We start from the raw sequence: 16,380 nt of genomic DNA, 5'->3' as shown, positions 1-16,380 counted from the left end.
CCAGGGCAAGGATCATCTTTGTGCTCTGTATTTGTACAGTTCAAGCACCATAGGGCCCTGATTTATGATTGGGCCCCCTAGATGATACTGCAACACTGCCATTACTGTGCTTAAAATTAAGTACATGCCTAAGTGCTTTGCTGAATCCAGGTTCTATCAATTATATATATTACACATGGTGAATATGCAGAATTTTGCAGAAATTAACAGTGTGCATGCAGAATTTCCTCTCCACCCCCCTGCAGAAATGGGCTGCAGTGCTGCTAGCTGCCACTAGGGGCTGCTGGACCCAGCAGAGCCCAATTCGCACATAGAAGACACTGCCAGCGGGAGGGTTCCTGGCAGCTGCAGTTCTCAACGTGCCCTCAGGGAAGGAGAGGGCAGCCTGTAGGAAACTCTGCAAGCCTGGGACTGAGCATCAGGCTGTTTCTCCCTCTGGATCTCTGGGGGTGTTGAGCTGAGGGGGCCACGGCTGGGGCCCCGTGGTGGAAGGAGTGCAGGTATCTGGGCTAGGGGCACCCCGTGGCTCTGTGTGTGTGTGTGTGTGTGTGTGTGTGCGCGCGCGCGTGCCCCACCTGGCTGGGCTCTAGGGGAGGAAGCGGGCAGAGAAACAGGAACTGGGCTGTCATAGGGGTTTCTTTAACTCTCTACCCCCGGGGGAATTTGGGTCTGTATTGTTACAGACATACTCGCTGACAGCTATTTTGAAATAAAATTACCAAAATAATTGAAACTAGCATGATTATGATGTGTTATTTTGACAATTAAATTTAAAATATTGTGCACAGAATTTTTAATTTTTTTGGTGCAGAATTCCCTCAGGAATAATATGGGAGGGAGACTTGTGTGTCATTGGGGATCCTTGCCCCGAAAGGTGCATGTGGGAGAAGGGACTCAGGTTCCCAATGAGTTTGTCAGAGCTTTGGAAGATAAAGGAGTCTTCCTTTCACAAGGATCAAAAAAGTGACCCTTCTCCACTCAGCTGGAGGAATGTTAAAATGTGCAATATCATCTATCCTTTTGTCTCTACAACCTGCAGCCGGCCATTGGATGCAATTTGTTGGGCCTCTCTTTGCAGCACATCCACTTTGGGCACCTATATTACACAGACAGGACAGAAGAGAGGACTGTAGTCAGTGAGTAGCTGGGCAGTTGCACGATTAACAAAGACCCAGGGCTGGATCAAGCCAGCGTCAGTCTGAGCGGATCGGCAGAAAACAAAAAATGGAAGATGCTGAGAGTTTCATCACTTTCCTAGGCTTGGGAGAAAATGATCGCACTTACCTGGGAGGGACAGCTCAGTGGTTTGAGCACTGGCCTGCTAGACCCAGGGTTGTGAGTTCAATCCTTGAGGGGGCCATTTAGGGAACTGGGGTAAAAATCTGTCTGGGGATTAGTCCTGCTTTGAGCAGGGGGTTGGACTAGATGACCTCCTGAGGTCCCTTCCAATCCTGAGATTCAATGATTTTATGATAAGAGTTCCACAAAGTCAATTAATTCCTAAAGACGTAATAAAAAAACAAACAAAATGAGCCAGTGCAAGCCATTTGACTAGCAGGATGGAAAGAAATCCAGGGTATTTTATCCATTCATAGCAGGTTAGAAGACAATAAACCTGGAGTGTGGACAAATAAGTCAGTCTTCAAAATGTAATGAACAAAACTGTGTTATAGACACCAGCTAAATCCATGCCAAAATCACTGAAAAGCATTTCTGATACAGTGACTGCTTACCAGAAAATTAATTCATACCAGATTAGTGGTTCTACAATGAAAAAACAGAAATCACAAACTGGAAATGTAATTCAAAATGTTAGAGGTTATATCATTTACTTTAGGAAAGGAGAAAACTGACGAGTCAGAAACAGCACTCGTAAAAATCTTTTTTTTTTTTTTAAATGATTGTAGCATGCTTGGAAATGCAACTACAATTAAGCAGGAATTAGCACTCCTATTTTAAAGTCACATTCTGCTCATCTATTCATTTTGCACGTGTTTAAAATCTCTTAAATAATTTCTCAGTCAAATTCATTTACTAATTAAATGTTGTGTAAATCCATGTAAAAATGTGCTAGAGAGACAAGAAACGCTTTTAATAGATTCAGATGCCTTTTCATCAGTGCTTTCAGAAAAGCAAAGGTTACTTAGCTGTAACCAGAGTTCTTTGAGACACTGCAATTCTATATGGATCAACCATTTTGATGTCAAATCATATGTTTGGAAATGAACACTTGGTTTGCACAAAAGCAAATGTTTACGCTGCTCAGTACATACAGCAAGATCAATTACTGGCAGTTTTCACAGTCCTTTTCTCCATTCATCAGGAAAAAAAAATGTAAACCCCTACCATAGGAGGTAAAAAGACAACTCCTCCCACTGGAGTCAGCAACTCCCTTTCTCCCCCCCTCAAACTTAAGTAAACTTCAGAAGAAGCCAGAATAAAGGAGGGAAAGAATAGATAAGGGAAGAATGTGAAGTACCATTACCAGAAAGTAACTGTTCCTTTTGGTACAGGCACCTGCCCACTCATCTTGTGTTTGGAAAAGAGGTAAATTCATAGATTCTAGGACTGGAAGGGACCTCGAGAGGTCATCAAGTCCAGTCCCCTGCCCGCATGGCAGGACCAAATACTGTCTAGACCATCCCTGATAGACATTTATCTAACCTACTCTTAAATATCTCCAGAGATGGAGATTCCACAACCTCCCTAGGCAATTTATTCCAGTGTTTAACCACCCTGACAGTTAGGAACTTTTTCCTAATGTCCAACCTAGATCTCCCTTGCTGCAGTTTAAACCCATTGCTTCTGGTTCTACCCTTAGAGGCTAAGGTGAACAAGTTTTCTCCCTCCTCCTTATGACACCCTTTTAAATACCTGAAAACTGCTATCATGTCCCATCTCAGTCTTCTCTTTTCCAAACTAAACAAACCCAATTCTTTCAGCCTTCCTTCATAGGTCATGTTCTCAAGACCTTTAATCATTCTTGTTGCTCTTCTCTGGACCCGCTCCAATTTCTCCACATCTTTTTTAAAATGCGGTGCCCAGAACTGGACACAATACTCCAGCTGAGGCCTAACCAGAGCAGAGTAGAGCGGAAGAATGACTTCTCGTGTCTTGCTCACAACACACCTGTTAATACCTCCCAGAATCATGTTTGCTTTTTTTGCAACAGCATCACACTGTTGACTCATATTTAGCTTGTGGTCCACTATAACCCCTAGATCCCTTTCTGACGTACTCCTTCCTAGACAGTCTCTTCCCATTCTGTATGTGTGAAACTGATTTTTCCTTCTTAAGTGGAGCACTTTGCATTTGTCTTTGTTAAACTTCATCCTGTTTACCTCAGCCCATTTCTCCAATGTGTCCAGATCATTTTGAATTATGACCCTGTCCTCCAAAGCAGTTGCAATCCCTCCCAGTTTGGTATCATCCGCAAACTTAATAAGCGTACTTTCTATGCCAATATCTAAGTCGTTGATGAAGATATTGAACAGCGCCGGTCCCAAAACAGACCCCTGCGGTACCCCACTCGTTATGCCTTTCCAGCAGGATTGGGAACCATTAATAGCAACTCTCTGAGTACGGTTATCCAGCCAGTTATGCACCTACCTTATAGTAGCCCCATCTAAATTGTATTTGCCTAGTTTATCGATAAGAATATCATGCGAGACTGTATCAAATGCCTTACTAAAGTCTAGGTATACCACATCCACAGCTTCACCCTTATCCACAAGGCTCGTTATCCTATCAAAGAAAGCTATCAGATTGGTTTGACATGATTTGTTCTTCACAAATCCATGCTGGCTGTTCCTTATCACCTTACCACCTTCCAAGTGTTTGCAGATGATTTTCTTAATTACTTGCTCCATTATCTTCCCTGGCACAGAAGTTAAACTAACTGGTCTGTAATTTCCTGGGTTGTTTTTATTTCCCTTTTTATAGATGGGCACTATATTTGCCCTTTTCCAGTCTTCTGGAATCTCTCCCGTCTCCCATGATTTTCCAAAGATAATAGCTAGAGGCTCAGATACCTCCTCTATTAGCTCCTTGAGTATTCTAGGATGCATTTCATCAGGCCCTGGTGACTTGCAGGCATCTAACTTTTCTAAGTGATTTTTAACTTGTTCTTTTTTTATTTTATCTGCTAAACCTACCCCCTTCCCATTAGCATTCACTATGTTAGGCATTCCTTCAGACTTCTCGGTGAAGACCGAAACAAAGAAGTCATTAAGCATCTCTGCCATTTCCAAGTTTCCTGTTACTGTTTCTCCCTCTTCACTAAGCAGTGGGCCTACCCTGTCTTTGGTCTTCCTCTTGCTTCTAATGTATTGATAAAAAGTCTTCTTGTTTCCCTTTATTCCCGTAGCTAGTCTGAGCTCATTTTGTGCCTTTGCCTTTCTAATCTTGCCCCTGCATTCCTGTGTTGTTTGCCTATATTCATCCTTTGTAATCTGTCCTAGTTTCCATTTTTTATATGACTCCTTTTTATTTTTTAGATCATGCAAGATCTCGTGGTTAAGCCAAGGTGGTCTTTTGCCACATTTTCTATCTTTCCTAACCAGCGGAACAGCTTGCTTTTGGGCCCTTAATAGTGTCCCTTTGAAAAACTGCCAACTCTCCTCAGTTGTTTTTCCCCTCAGTCTTGATTCCCATGGGACCTTACCTATCAGCTCTCTGAGCTTACCAAAATCTGCCTTCCTGAAATCCATTGTCTCTATTTTGCTGTTCTCCCTTCTACCCTTCCTTAGAATTGCAAACTCTATGATTTCATGATCACTTTCACCCAGGCTGCCTTCTACTTTCAAATTCTCGAGTTCCTCCCTATTTGTTAAAATCAAGTCTAGAACAGCTTCCCCCCTAGTAGCTTTTTCAACCTTCTGAAATAAAAAGTTGTCTCCAATGCAGTCCAAGAATTTGTTGGATAGTCTGTGCCCCGCTGTGTTATTTTCCCAACATATATCCGGATAGTTGAAGTCCCCCATCACCACCAAATCTTGGGCTTTGGATGATTGTGTTAGTTGCTTAAAAAAAGCCTCATCCACCTCTTCCACCTGGTTAGGTGGCCTGTAGTAGACTCCTAGCATGACATCTCCCTTGTTTTTTACCCCTTTTAGCCTAACCCAGAGACTCTCAACACTTCCGTCTCCTATGTCCATCTCTACCTCAGTCCAAGTGTGTACATTTTTAATATATAAGGCAACACCTCCTCCCTTTTTCCCCTGTCTATCCTTCCTGAGCAAGCTGTACTCATCCACACCAACATTCCAATCATGTGTATTATCCCACCAAGTTTCAGTGATGCCAACAATGTCATAGTTGTATTTATTTATTAGCACTTCCAGTTCTTCCTGCTTATTCCCCATACTTCTCACATTTGTATATAGGCATCTATATATAAATGCTAGAGCTGAGCTGAATTTCAGATAATAAACTTGGATTAAGTTTGGCACTATTGGTTTCTAATAACCTCTTGTGACTTGGAAAACATATTTCTGTTCCTTTGGCTGTAGAACTTGCATTAATGTGGCAAATACAAACAAATTTTGGATATAATCAACATCCACACAGGTTCAGACCAGCAAATGAAAGTCAAAACAAAAAATGTAATTGAAGTTGTATAGAAATGACTTTCTGCCCCTCCCCAGTGGATACAGTACCATGTGGGCATGTACTGATGATCCATGCCTTCTTCAGATACTAGAAGAAGTGAGCAGCAGCTACCAACCAGGGGTCTAGATTGTGGAGCCCTCCATACACATAAGGGTTAGTCACCCTCAGACTGTGGGGATCTGTTAGAGAGGGTGGGGTCAAGGACTGGTCCGTGAGTGAAACTAGTGGGGTGCACTTTGTTCAGAATTTGTGGCAGCAGCCTAGAAGTCCTTGGGGGGGGGACTGCAGAAAGGAGGTTCCACCAGAGAGACTGCAGTGTGGTCATTAAAATACTAAATGCGGACTGGCGTCCGAGGGGCCTGCCGGAGTAACTGGACTCTGGATTGAACCCTCTATTCTATAGACAACCCTTCTAGGGACCTATAAAGGACTTGAATGCAGGATACTTCTTGGAAAGACCAGCTGGATGAAGTCCAGAAGCTCTGGAGAAAGAGTGAAAAGCACCACTTAGAAGTAATGGAAAAGGCCCTGAATGTTCAGTATTTAATTGAAAAGTCTGCTGAAGTAACCTCATTGAGGCAAGGACTGTTTCTTTCTGTGTAGCTGGACAGCCAGTACCTTCATCACTATAGACACTAGTCCACTTTCTAAAACTAGCACACAATTTGGCCCAACTGGCACCCTGCTCAAGAGATGGGTGTTAAAATACAGGTTAGAATTGAGGCACAATCTCAGAGCTGGCTGGGGACACTTGCACACCACCTTCCCATACTAGTCGGACTCTAGCCTGTGCTGCACTTCCTTGAGCACCAAATTCACATTAAAAACCAAACACTCGTAGGAGTGACTATGTCAAGGGCGTATGCAGAGGTGCTAGTGGGGACCCAGCAGGGCCTGTGATGACTGGACAGTACATTAAGAGGCTCACTGGATCACTAGGGAGCTGCTCCTCTCCTCTCTCTCTCTCCTCCTCCTGCTTTTAAGATTATGACTTTGTTACAAGAGTTGTCCCCATGAAGAAAATGAACAAGTTCTATCATGTACATTCTTCAGGTAAAAGGCTCATTATATTGTTATAGTTCCATGATAAATAAGGAAATTAAAACAGAAAATAAAATTAAAACAACATTAAGACTCCCAATCAAAATGGAAGAAAGAACAGTGTGAATTAGATTTGGGCTCTGGCATTATCACCCCAAGAGTATCGTTAAAGAAACACAGCATAGGCAACATCATGTGCGGAAAGCTTTGCCAATCAAAACACTGTGATGCCAGAACACAAAGGGTTTTTTTGTCTACAAACTCCAGAATTATTCTAACCTGCTTCTGAGTACTTTTTAATAACTGATTTGGTTGGGGGTGTTATATTATTTATGTCCACCCCCTCTTTCAATAAGCCACCATGGAGGAAGTTTCAATTTTGTACTAAACCTTAATGTTACTCCATAGAATTGCTACTAACAAATCTTCATATTTGCTCTCAGAGCACAGGTTGAGTTACCTCAGAAATTACATTCAAGTACAAAGATAAAGGCAAAAACCTTCAAGCCAGTTAGAGAAAAGATGGAAAAAAGAGGCTGTAAGTCAAAGAAAAATTTGAAACTGAAGATTTTTCATTAGAGATACATATTTGAATTATACGTTTGCTTTAGTATTCACAATTCAATCTACAAGTGATCAAAAGTGCGGTCGAAACAGAGGGACAAAGGATTTACCTAGTGAGTCATCAAAGTGCTTTATTTTATAAAGCCCTGCTCATGTCTGGAGTGTAGTCTTAGCTCTAGGAGATACAATGTGAATCTTCCTTACCCTGTCCAAATAAACAGTTTATCAGAAATAACGAGTGACAAAGACTGTTATAGACAAAAAGAATGCTTTGAGGTAAGCTTCTAAAAAGCATACACTAATTAGCAACAATTAAGATTTACTCAGATCACATATGTGTACCTTGTTTTTACTTCAGGGCCTCTCTGCAGTCTCATAACTTTAAGAGCCACAGTATACTTCAGAAAATCGAACATTCATGAGATGCCACAGTTAACTGGGGTCATGAAGAGGGGACAAAAAAAATCAAGCCACACTATCAATGTATTTAAATACATACAATACAGAAGTGCACACATACATTACAGTGCTGTTAACATCCCTAAGTTAAGGGTAACAAAACCATGTTAAAAAAAAAAATCAGTACACAGCAATAGGGACGGTATTGCCTTTGGCTGCTGACGATTCAGTTCTGCTTTTTTAATAGGTTTCTCTGAAGTAAACACTACATACATTATGCACAGTTGCAGTCTTAACAGCACTGACATTAAGTTACTGGAGAAGGCATCCTGGCACTCCTGGGTTGTTAAGTTATAAGTTATGGTGGGAGTTTGTTTTCTAAATTGCCTATAAAAACAACTGTTTCAATGAAGAGCTTTAAAGGCACAGCTTTAGCACAGTGTATAAGTAGATAAACTTTAAGCATGTCTAATTTTGTGTCTCACTTTTTAAGCTTGGAACCTTTCAGAAAAAAATACAGGAAAGAAAGTAAATACAGTATCATTGGTTTAAAATTTTTAACAGGTTAAACATGATCAGCACAGTTTTAGGCAATGTTTTATACAACCAAATTTGGGAAATACTAAAACCAGTCATTTAAGATGATAAAGAACATCTGACAAAAACCCCTCAAAAACAACCTCTCAGTTTATTGTAAAAGAGACTATCGTGGAGGTGAATGAGACATTACTTTAGTACACTACTGCAAGTTACACCTTGAGAGATGACAAAGATTACTTCATCTGTACTGCAAAATAACTTTACATGTAAACTTCAAAATCACATACTGTACACAAACACTGAAATTCAAAAGTATCCCTGTTTTCCTAATAATGTAAACAGTAAAATTCAGGATTGATTTTTAAAGGGATAATTTATAATAAAATACCACTGTTTAAACAGTACAATATAAGCATTTAAAATTCGGATTCTCATTAGATTACAGGAGAATGGAGATTTCTATCACTTTGCTCACCTTCCTGTGCTAGAAGATGTAGCTACTATTGCCCAAAACTATGCACTTCTTCAAATAAGCTTTTTTTCCCCTTGTAGCATTATTAGCTCATATATTGCAAGAATATAACTGTATAACAATGAAAAAAACTTCAGGTAATAAAAGTGAAATAAGCAGGTTTTTCCCCTGACATAAATTCGCGATAGCAAAAACATATATGCAGCATGAATATGGCATTAGCTCTTTGTAAAACAAGAGACATTAGCTCTTGGACTCTTGGGAGTCTGGTCTTCCTGATGCAATGTGCTAATGAGGAAAAAAAAAAAAAAAAAAAAAAAAAGCAATGGAGCTAACAGAAAAGCTTCCAGCGCCAAGGGTTTAATGTTGCTGCTATTTTTAAGGAGTGCCAGCGTGCAGGGTATAAGTGTAACATTCGCAGTAAAGGTTTTATTATTATTATTATTATTATCATCATTATTATCATCATCATCATGAATACTGTCTTGCATCCTTTCACTCAAAAAATAAACTGATCCACAGTTTACAATTTGATACCAATATTGTAGATTTAACATGCATTTACTCCTCTCCCACCCTCACACCTCTGCTCATTCATTCCATTTCAGCTAGTAGCATCTGAGTGTTGCCATTGCAATGCACTCTGAGTAAAGCTGATCTTTTCAATTAATTAATTAATTTATATATATATTTTTTGCACACACAAAAAAGTCAGAAATAGCTAGAACTATGCTGGGAATATCAGGCAGCTGTTAAAGCGAGTATTCCACCCCAAATTAGTCATCTTTACCAGCAGATGTAAACAAGGGGGTTGGCTTTCTGCAAGATGAGCACTTCTCTGAGTTCCTTTCTTTTCCCTACACTTGTAGCCACCGATGCTGTTCCCAGGTCTGGTGTTTGTCCTATGTAACATGATAGGTTACGTCAAGATATTGGCGATAAAGTCCAAGAAGCGCTTTGAATACTGTTCAGGGTTAACGGTTGAAATCTCTGCACCTGCCTATAACAGGGGAGAAGTAAAAAGGTGAGGAAAAGCAGTTTTAATTGAATATTTTTGTATGGAAACAATTACTTAAAACTCCCTTGCAATTTTCAGTCCCCGGGCCCGAACCTGCAAACAGGATAGCAAAGTTCCATGCAGAATCCCATGGAACTCCAAGTGGTTTTGCACTGGAGTAACTGTACTCACTGCCATAACTGCAGGAGCAGTCCCCTCCTTTTAAAAGTGTAACGTTCTCTCTACCCTAACTAACCCTCTGAAACCTTTAAGCTCCCTTGTAATTTCTAGCATTTAATTACCATGATACAGACAGAATCATCAGGTTTTCTTTGAACAGGTATCTTCAGATGGAAGATAACTCCAGATTAGGACTGACATCTAGTAATCACTGTTTGTTAATATATGGCAATCTGATAGGCTATTTTATCTTGAAAAGGCAAATCAGACTATTTTTGGATTGGTTGATAACAATAACTTGTAATTTTGCACTTCTATATAAGCTTAAATCTTGACTAAATTTAAGTCAATGGCAAAACTCCCACTGATTTCAATGGGACCAGGATTTCACAGTAGTTTTCATCTCAGGTTTTCAAAGCCCTTGACATATATGGGGAAAAAACTTGAGGCAGTGAATGGAGAGAATCCCATTGACTTCAATAAAAGTTGGATCAGCACTTGAGCAGTAAAATTGAATACACATTAAATGCTGTGCAATGAAGAAGGTAAAAAACCCTTCAAATAGAGAAAAATGCATTTCCTAATCTTTCAGTTATTGTAATCCTAGGCATTGCTTACAACAATAGTAGATAAAATATTTCAGAGAGAAGTGAGTGGGTTTTTAAAAAGATGATTCAATTTAAACTTTGTTAGTAATCATCAGCTGATGATTGTACAAGGGCTGCCTCCACTTTCAGCTGTCTTTATAGTGTATGACAGAAATGATCTTTACAAATTCATTACTGGGATTTATTGCTGAGAATTCTAAAACAACTGATACTATCAAGAACGATGTTCTCCAGTTTTTTTTTTTTTAAACAAAAAGGATAGCTAAGGGCCCGATACTGCAAATACTTACTGTATGTGTGCATTTTTACTTACAAGAGCAGTCTCACTAAGTAGTCAATGTGACTGCTCAGCTGGATAAAGTTACTTATGTTTACAGGATCAAGCCCTAAAATGGTGGCCCACAATGACAGAATCATAGAGATGTAGGGCTGGAAGGAGCCTTGGGAAGTCATCAAGTCCAGCTCCCTGCTCTGTTGCAGGGCCAAGTAAACAAAGACCATCCTTCACAGGTGTTTGTTCAACCTGTTTTTAAAAACTTCCAGTGGTGGGGATTCCACAACCTCCCTTGAAAGCTTATTCCAGAGCTTAACTACCTTTATGGTCAAATAGTGATAGTCATATTGCCTTATCTGTATTTACAACACCACATATCCTTCAGACAAGGGATTTTAAGGTAGTAAAGCAATACATTTGACTTTTTATGCTCCCCCTCCCCTCCCAAATTGTAGTTTACTAAAAGCCTTACAAAGTAAACCATATTATACATTTTGGAGTAAACTCTCAGCAGATTGGGTCAACAAATGCACAACCTAGTCATTATGTTCTTTATCATGCAATCTAATCCATAAGTGACTTCTGTGGGGCTGCATATGAGCACAAGGGTCTGCCATACAGATCTGTTTGAAGGATCAAGGCCTAAATGAAGACTTGCGCACACAGAGTTCTCTTTATATTTAACCATTTTTAAAAAGAAATGAATGACTTCTAGGTAAAAACCACTGCTCAAATCAACAATATTAAAGGGTTAGGCTATCTTTTGGCAAAGCTGTGCTTTGCGCTATGGAGCATTTGCAATAGTAAGAGGCTATTCAGCTCCTGAGATTTGCTCTTTAACTTGGTAACAAAGTTTAATGTGTTGGCTATTTGGAAAACTAATTCAGTACACTATAAATTATGTATTTATCTGCATCTGGCATAGTATTTTTAAGATTCTTTCCTAATACAATCACAGGGTGAAAAAGAGTTTTCACTTTGTAGGACTTTGAGAGGACACTCTAGCCTACAACCAAAGCCACTGTGATAAATACTTGCCACATTCTGCAACAGATATATTCAGGTGTTTATTGCTATAAACCCAATTTAAAAAAGTCTCACAATATCTAGAAATGATATAATGATGCAGCAGCTATTGTAGTGTTCACCAATAATGAACACTGCTTGTGAGGGTGGGAAGGCATTTTCACTCTTAATATTTAACTTGTAACAATCACTTTCTAGTTTTGTATCACAATTATTTAAATATTTAATTAACAAAATTAAAAAGAAAACTTGACTTATTTTGCATCCTTCCATAAATTCCCAAAACTATGCTACAGCAGGGCATTAAATAGCAAATATTCAGAAGCAGCAATGGAATTAGAGAAAACAAACAGATACTTACACCATGTTTAACAGTTTTTGCAGCATGGGCAGCTTTCTTTTTCGCATCATAATGAGTAAGAATGTCAATAATGGCCATAAAGTATACCTCCTTCCTAGGTGCATCTGCAGAATGACAAACGTATTGCAGTCAGAATGTCTTTACAAGTGTTTTAATCAAGATTCCTTCTTTTGACATGTGACTAAAATGAAGTCAATCTTCAGGAAAGGGAGAGTTTAGGCTCAGGCCCTTTTGTTTTGTTTTTTTTAAATAGTTTAGCTGCATTCATACATATGAAATAAAAGATAATGCAAAGTGCAACATTAGAAGACATAAGCCAATACTCCTCGTTAAAACCAACACGTATTTTCATTTCATCCACAATTATTTCTGGGATATAAATATAGAAAAATGGCCAAATACATACAGTATATATTTTGTAGACAGTGCTTGTGTTTCAACAATTAAGATCACATTTCATTTATGAATGGTAGAAAAATGGATTTACCAATACGTTTACAAAGCAGGGCCTTGATGGAAAGCAGATACTTTGTCTGCCTTGAACAATCCATGGTAACTTTAAATAGAAAGCATTCCTGCTCAGTGGTATGGACTACCTTAAAGCTCACTTGCTTTTTATGCAAAACAGTCTTCCATATGACATTTTCTTATTAGAACAACAAAACTGGGCTCAAAGTCTACAAATATTTTTAGAAGTAAAGTCTTTGAGATATAGGTCAAAGCAGTGATTTGCTTTTTTCTGAACCACTGCTAACAGTATTGGCTTATCTACCACCGTAAAAAACAGTTATGTACAGTAAATAGATTTCCACCCCACAAAGGAGCTTTTCTCCTGGATTCTAAGAATCCCTGTATCTCCACACAGGATGCAGCACTGTAAACAGCTGAGCAAGTACATTAGCTGCTTGGGCTGTACGTAAACTGTTTTACTGTGTTTCCAGACATTACAATAGCCAAGAAATAAATTATATTAAGTATAAAACCCACAATATAGATGCCTTCAACTTTCTGTTGCACCAAAAATGAACTAATTTCCTTTTCTACAGAATGGATTATATTGTGCAATGTAATTTTGCCTTTATGTGGTTATGAAGGCTTTGAGTTTTTGATTCAAGAATAAAAACATCTCATACATACAAATATTCACAGCAATACTGCTTACTTTCATGGCATTTTATTCCATAAACATCAATGGCTGGATCAAATTCCCCTGGAGCCAAAGGCTGTGAGCTGTTCAGTGTATTTCCTGGACTGTCTGGAGGCGTTCCAATAGGGTGGGTCCCATCACTTTCCCCTTCATCTTCTCCATCATTTTCTTCACACTCTACCTCTTCCTGTTCAGCTCTCTCAACATCATGAATTCCAAGCAGCAAGCTGTAGTCCATGAGTTTTAACTGAGCAAGGAACTAGAAGGTGATAATAAGCAATGTCAATATCACAGTGAAGTCTTAGATCTGACTGTGAACATAGGAAAGTATGTAAAAATGAAGGTCTACAAAGAAGAGCAAATATCTCTAAGAGAGGGTGGCTGGGATGGGGGCTAAGACTGGATTTAAAATAAGGGATATCTTCAGGATTGTTATGCCAAGTACAGAGGGGACAACCTGAAGTGTGGAAAGAGGCAGTGGGAGTAGACAAAAATGTCCATTTTAAATCAGGATGGATAAAAATCAGTGATTTAAAAAAATTGGATTTTTTTGATAAAATGCTTTTTGAGGAAAAAACTTATCTAAAGATAGTTTTAATTAAGAAACATTATAGCTCAAAGATATCTCATCATGGAATAGGGATTAAAAATTCTAATTCTATAGTATGTAACAATATATGCATGTAACATTTAAGGAAAGATTTGTAAATGAGTTCCATTAGTTCATGGATTAGGGACTCAATCTTATAAGGTTCCAGAGACTTCTGTATAGATTTTTTAGGTTAATCTTTCTATCTACCCAATGGGACTCAGTGCTCAGTCTAGAAAACACCATCAAAGATGCTCAGTTTTGCAGTTCCCAAACTGTGGACGTCTCCCCAGAGGTAACATGCTTGTTAACAGCAAAAATGTTTTCAAATAAATAAATAATATATAGAGGTGAGAAATAGCAGACCTCAATTCTATTGTCCCTCCGCAAATGTGTGTACACAGAGTCAATCCCTTACCTCTCTCTAAATGTGCAAAGTGTCAAAAAGTTCAATGAATAGAAGATTGTTGGGGGTGGAATAGATCTGGACAAGGAGAAGAAGTCTGGAGATAAATGTGAGAAGCGAGGGACATATGCTTGTTTTGTTAAAATATTCCATGTTTGATGTTGAAGAAAAATATCCAGAATACTTAATGTTGTTGTTTTAGTTAAATAAAACAATTTAAATGTCTGTCTGGTGATGTTCTCCTCCTAATTCAGCCTGGCAAGAAAATCCTCCAAATATTAATGGATTAGCCTGTTGAATTGGAGATAGTTCATCTCCCAGTGACTTCATAAATATCTGCTTCAATTACCTTTGGTAAATGAAATAATCAAACAATCATTCATTTTCTGATATAGCTGTAAAGCTAATCTGAAAAGTTTTCAAAATAAATCACTTAAAAATGTACCTTCTAAAAATGAAACCTACATCTATATCTGAGTTGTGAAGAATGTGTGTTAACACTATAACAAACAACAAGAATGCACTTTTATGTAGAAATCCATGATTAAATCGAGTCTTCCTGACTAGTGATTTAAATAATGATTTAACTCATGAGTTAAATCAATTTGATTTAAATCAAATCCACCCTGTTTTAAATGTATTTTATTATTTTGCTATCTGAAACTCACTATTACACTTTATAACATCATTAGCACTGGGGGCTCAAGGGAGGTCAGGGACCCAGATGCTATAAATCAACACTAAGATGCACAAGCAGAGTTGTGCTGGGCAGCTTGCACAATGCCTGTATCATGCTTTTCTGTAGTCACTCTCATAAGCACCCACAATTCACATACATAGCCAAATATACAAATGAGGGTTAGATTTAGCTTCATCCCACTGGAGCTACAATCTTTTACAAATATTTTAGATAACATTTGAGGCAAAATGTGTGTATTTATCTGGATGAAGAGGCTACTAATGTGATACTGTAATTAATAAACATGAATGCAACAGCCCAAAGGTCAAGCATAGCCTGCTGTATCACCCTGTTCTAGTAATAAAGTCTTCAGGAAAAGGAACATCTTTTCCCTCTTGTGAATGATCAGTCTCACTGTTAGCCAGTCATTTGTCTCTGCTGTCCAGAGTTCCACATAACACCATGTTATCAGCTGTACTTTTGTTTCATAAGATAGTTCATCATTAAGGCCTGACCACAACATTCCTTTCCCTTTGGACTGCAGGCTCAATTCAAGAATCACAGAGAGAGAAATGTGTTAAATGCTGTGCCCACTGAAAGTGGATAATATAGCTTTTGGACCTACAGTTTGCTAAGTTCTACATAGCATAGGACTAGAACCAGGTCACATTCTGTTCATGACCACTGACCTGAGTGGCTCACAATCTAAATGAAACATTAGCATACTAGTTTTTGTATTTTTCAGTAGAGATAGAGGAGGAGAGGCATATGTCACATGGAACAGGAAGTCAACAGTGGAAGGCAAGGTGGAAAAAAAATGGGCTTGAGGAAAGAGTTGAAGGAGAACGAAGACACCTGCCATACAGGAAGATAAGAGGGTATCCCGGTAGAGGCAGACCCACCGTACTCCAGCTCCCTCTCAACTGCCTGCAGCTTGTGACGGTGCATCACAGCATCTGTTAGCTGAGCCATGCAACTTGCTACACCTCACTTTCTTGTACCCTTTTTCTTTTAGTTCTTTCTTAGTTATTTTTTCTTTTATTCGCACGAGTTCATGCTTTGAGCAAGTTTTCTGCCCTCTTTCCTTGTCTGCCCATTTTGGACTCCTGTTTTTTTTTTTTTTTTCTAGGCCACATTCTTGGCCTCAAGTGCAGGTTATGCCCTATATCCGGGGCTCCAATCCTTGCCAGACCTGCCACAGGTCTTTTCCCCTCAGCCACAGACATTCAAGCTGCGTCTGCGGTTTGGGAGAAAGCCATATTCCCTTTAAATGTAAAATCTGTTTAGGATTTAAAAACAGATCTGAAAAATTGAGGGAGGACAGACTTGAACTCCTACTCATGGAGCACTCTCTGAGCTCCACGGGGTCCAAGTCTCTTCCCAGTACATTGGTTCCACCGACCACCTCTGCTTCTGCAATGAGCAAAGATCCTGGAGGCTCAGGGATACTCCCCAGACCTTCCAAGAAGAAAATACCTTATTCTCCG

At 39.1% G+C, this 16,380-nt stretch overlaps 1 protein-coding gene across 7 annotated transcripts in view; it reads right to left on the bottom strand.

The window, feature by feature from the left end:
- Positions 1-7,329: 7,329 nt before the first annotated feature.
- The window catches only part of PIP4K2A (phosphatidylinositol-5-phosphate 4-kinase type 2 alpha), a 202,361-nt gene continuing 193,310 nt past the window's right edge, over positions 7,330-16,380 (bottom strand). For all 7 annotated transcript variants that reach the window (XM_008162824.4, XM_005302774.5, XM_008162825.4 and 4 more), the window contains 3 exons: positions 13,235-13,478; positions 12,073-12,176; positions 7,330-9,626 (listed from right to left, as the gene is read on the bottom strand). In XM_008162824.4, coding sequence (XP_008161046.1) covers positions 9,546-9,626; positions 12,073-12,176; positions 13,235-13,478 — 429 coding nt within the window. In that variant the 3' untranslated portion in view covers positions 7,330-9,545. The remainder of the gene's footprint in view (positions 9,627-12,072; positions 12,177-13,234; positions 13,479-16,380) is intronic.

This window comes from Chrysemys picta, chromosome 2, assembly GCF_011386835.1.
Source record: "Chrysemys picta bellii isolate R12L10 chromosome 2, ASM1138683v2, whole genome shotgun sequence".
NCBI lineage: Eukaryota > Metazoa > Chordata > Testudines > Emydidae > Chrysemys > Chrysemys picta.
This window is presented reverse-complemented; position numbering and strand designations above follow the sequence as displayed.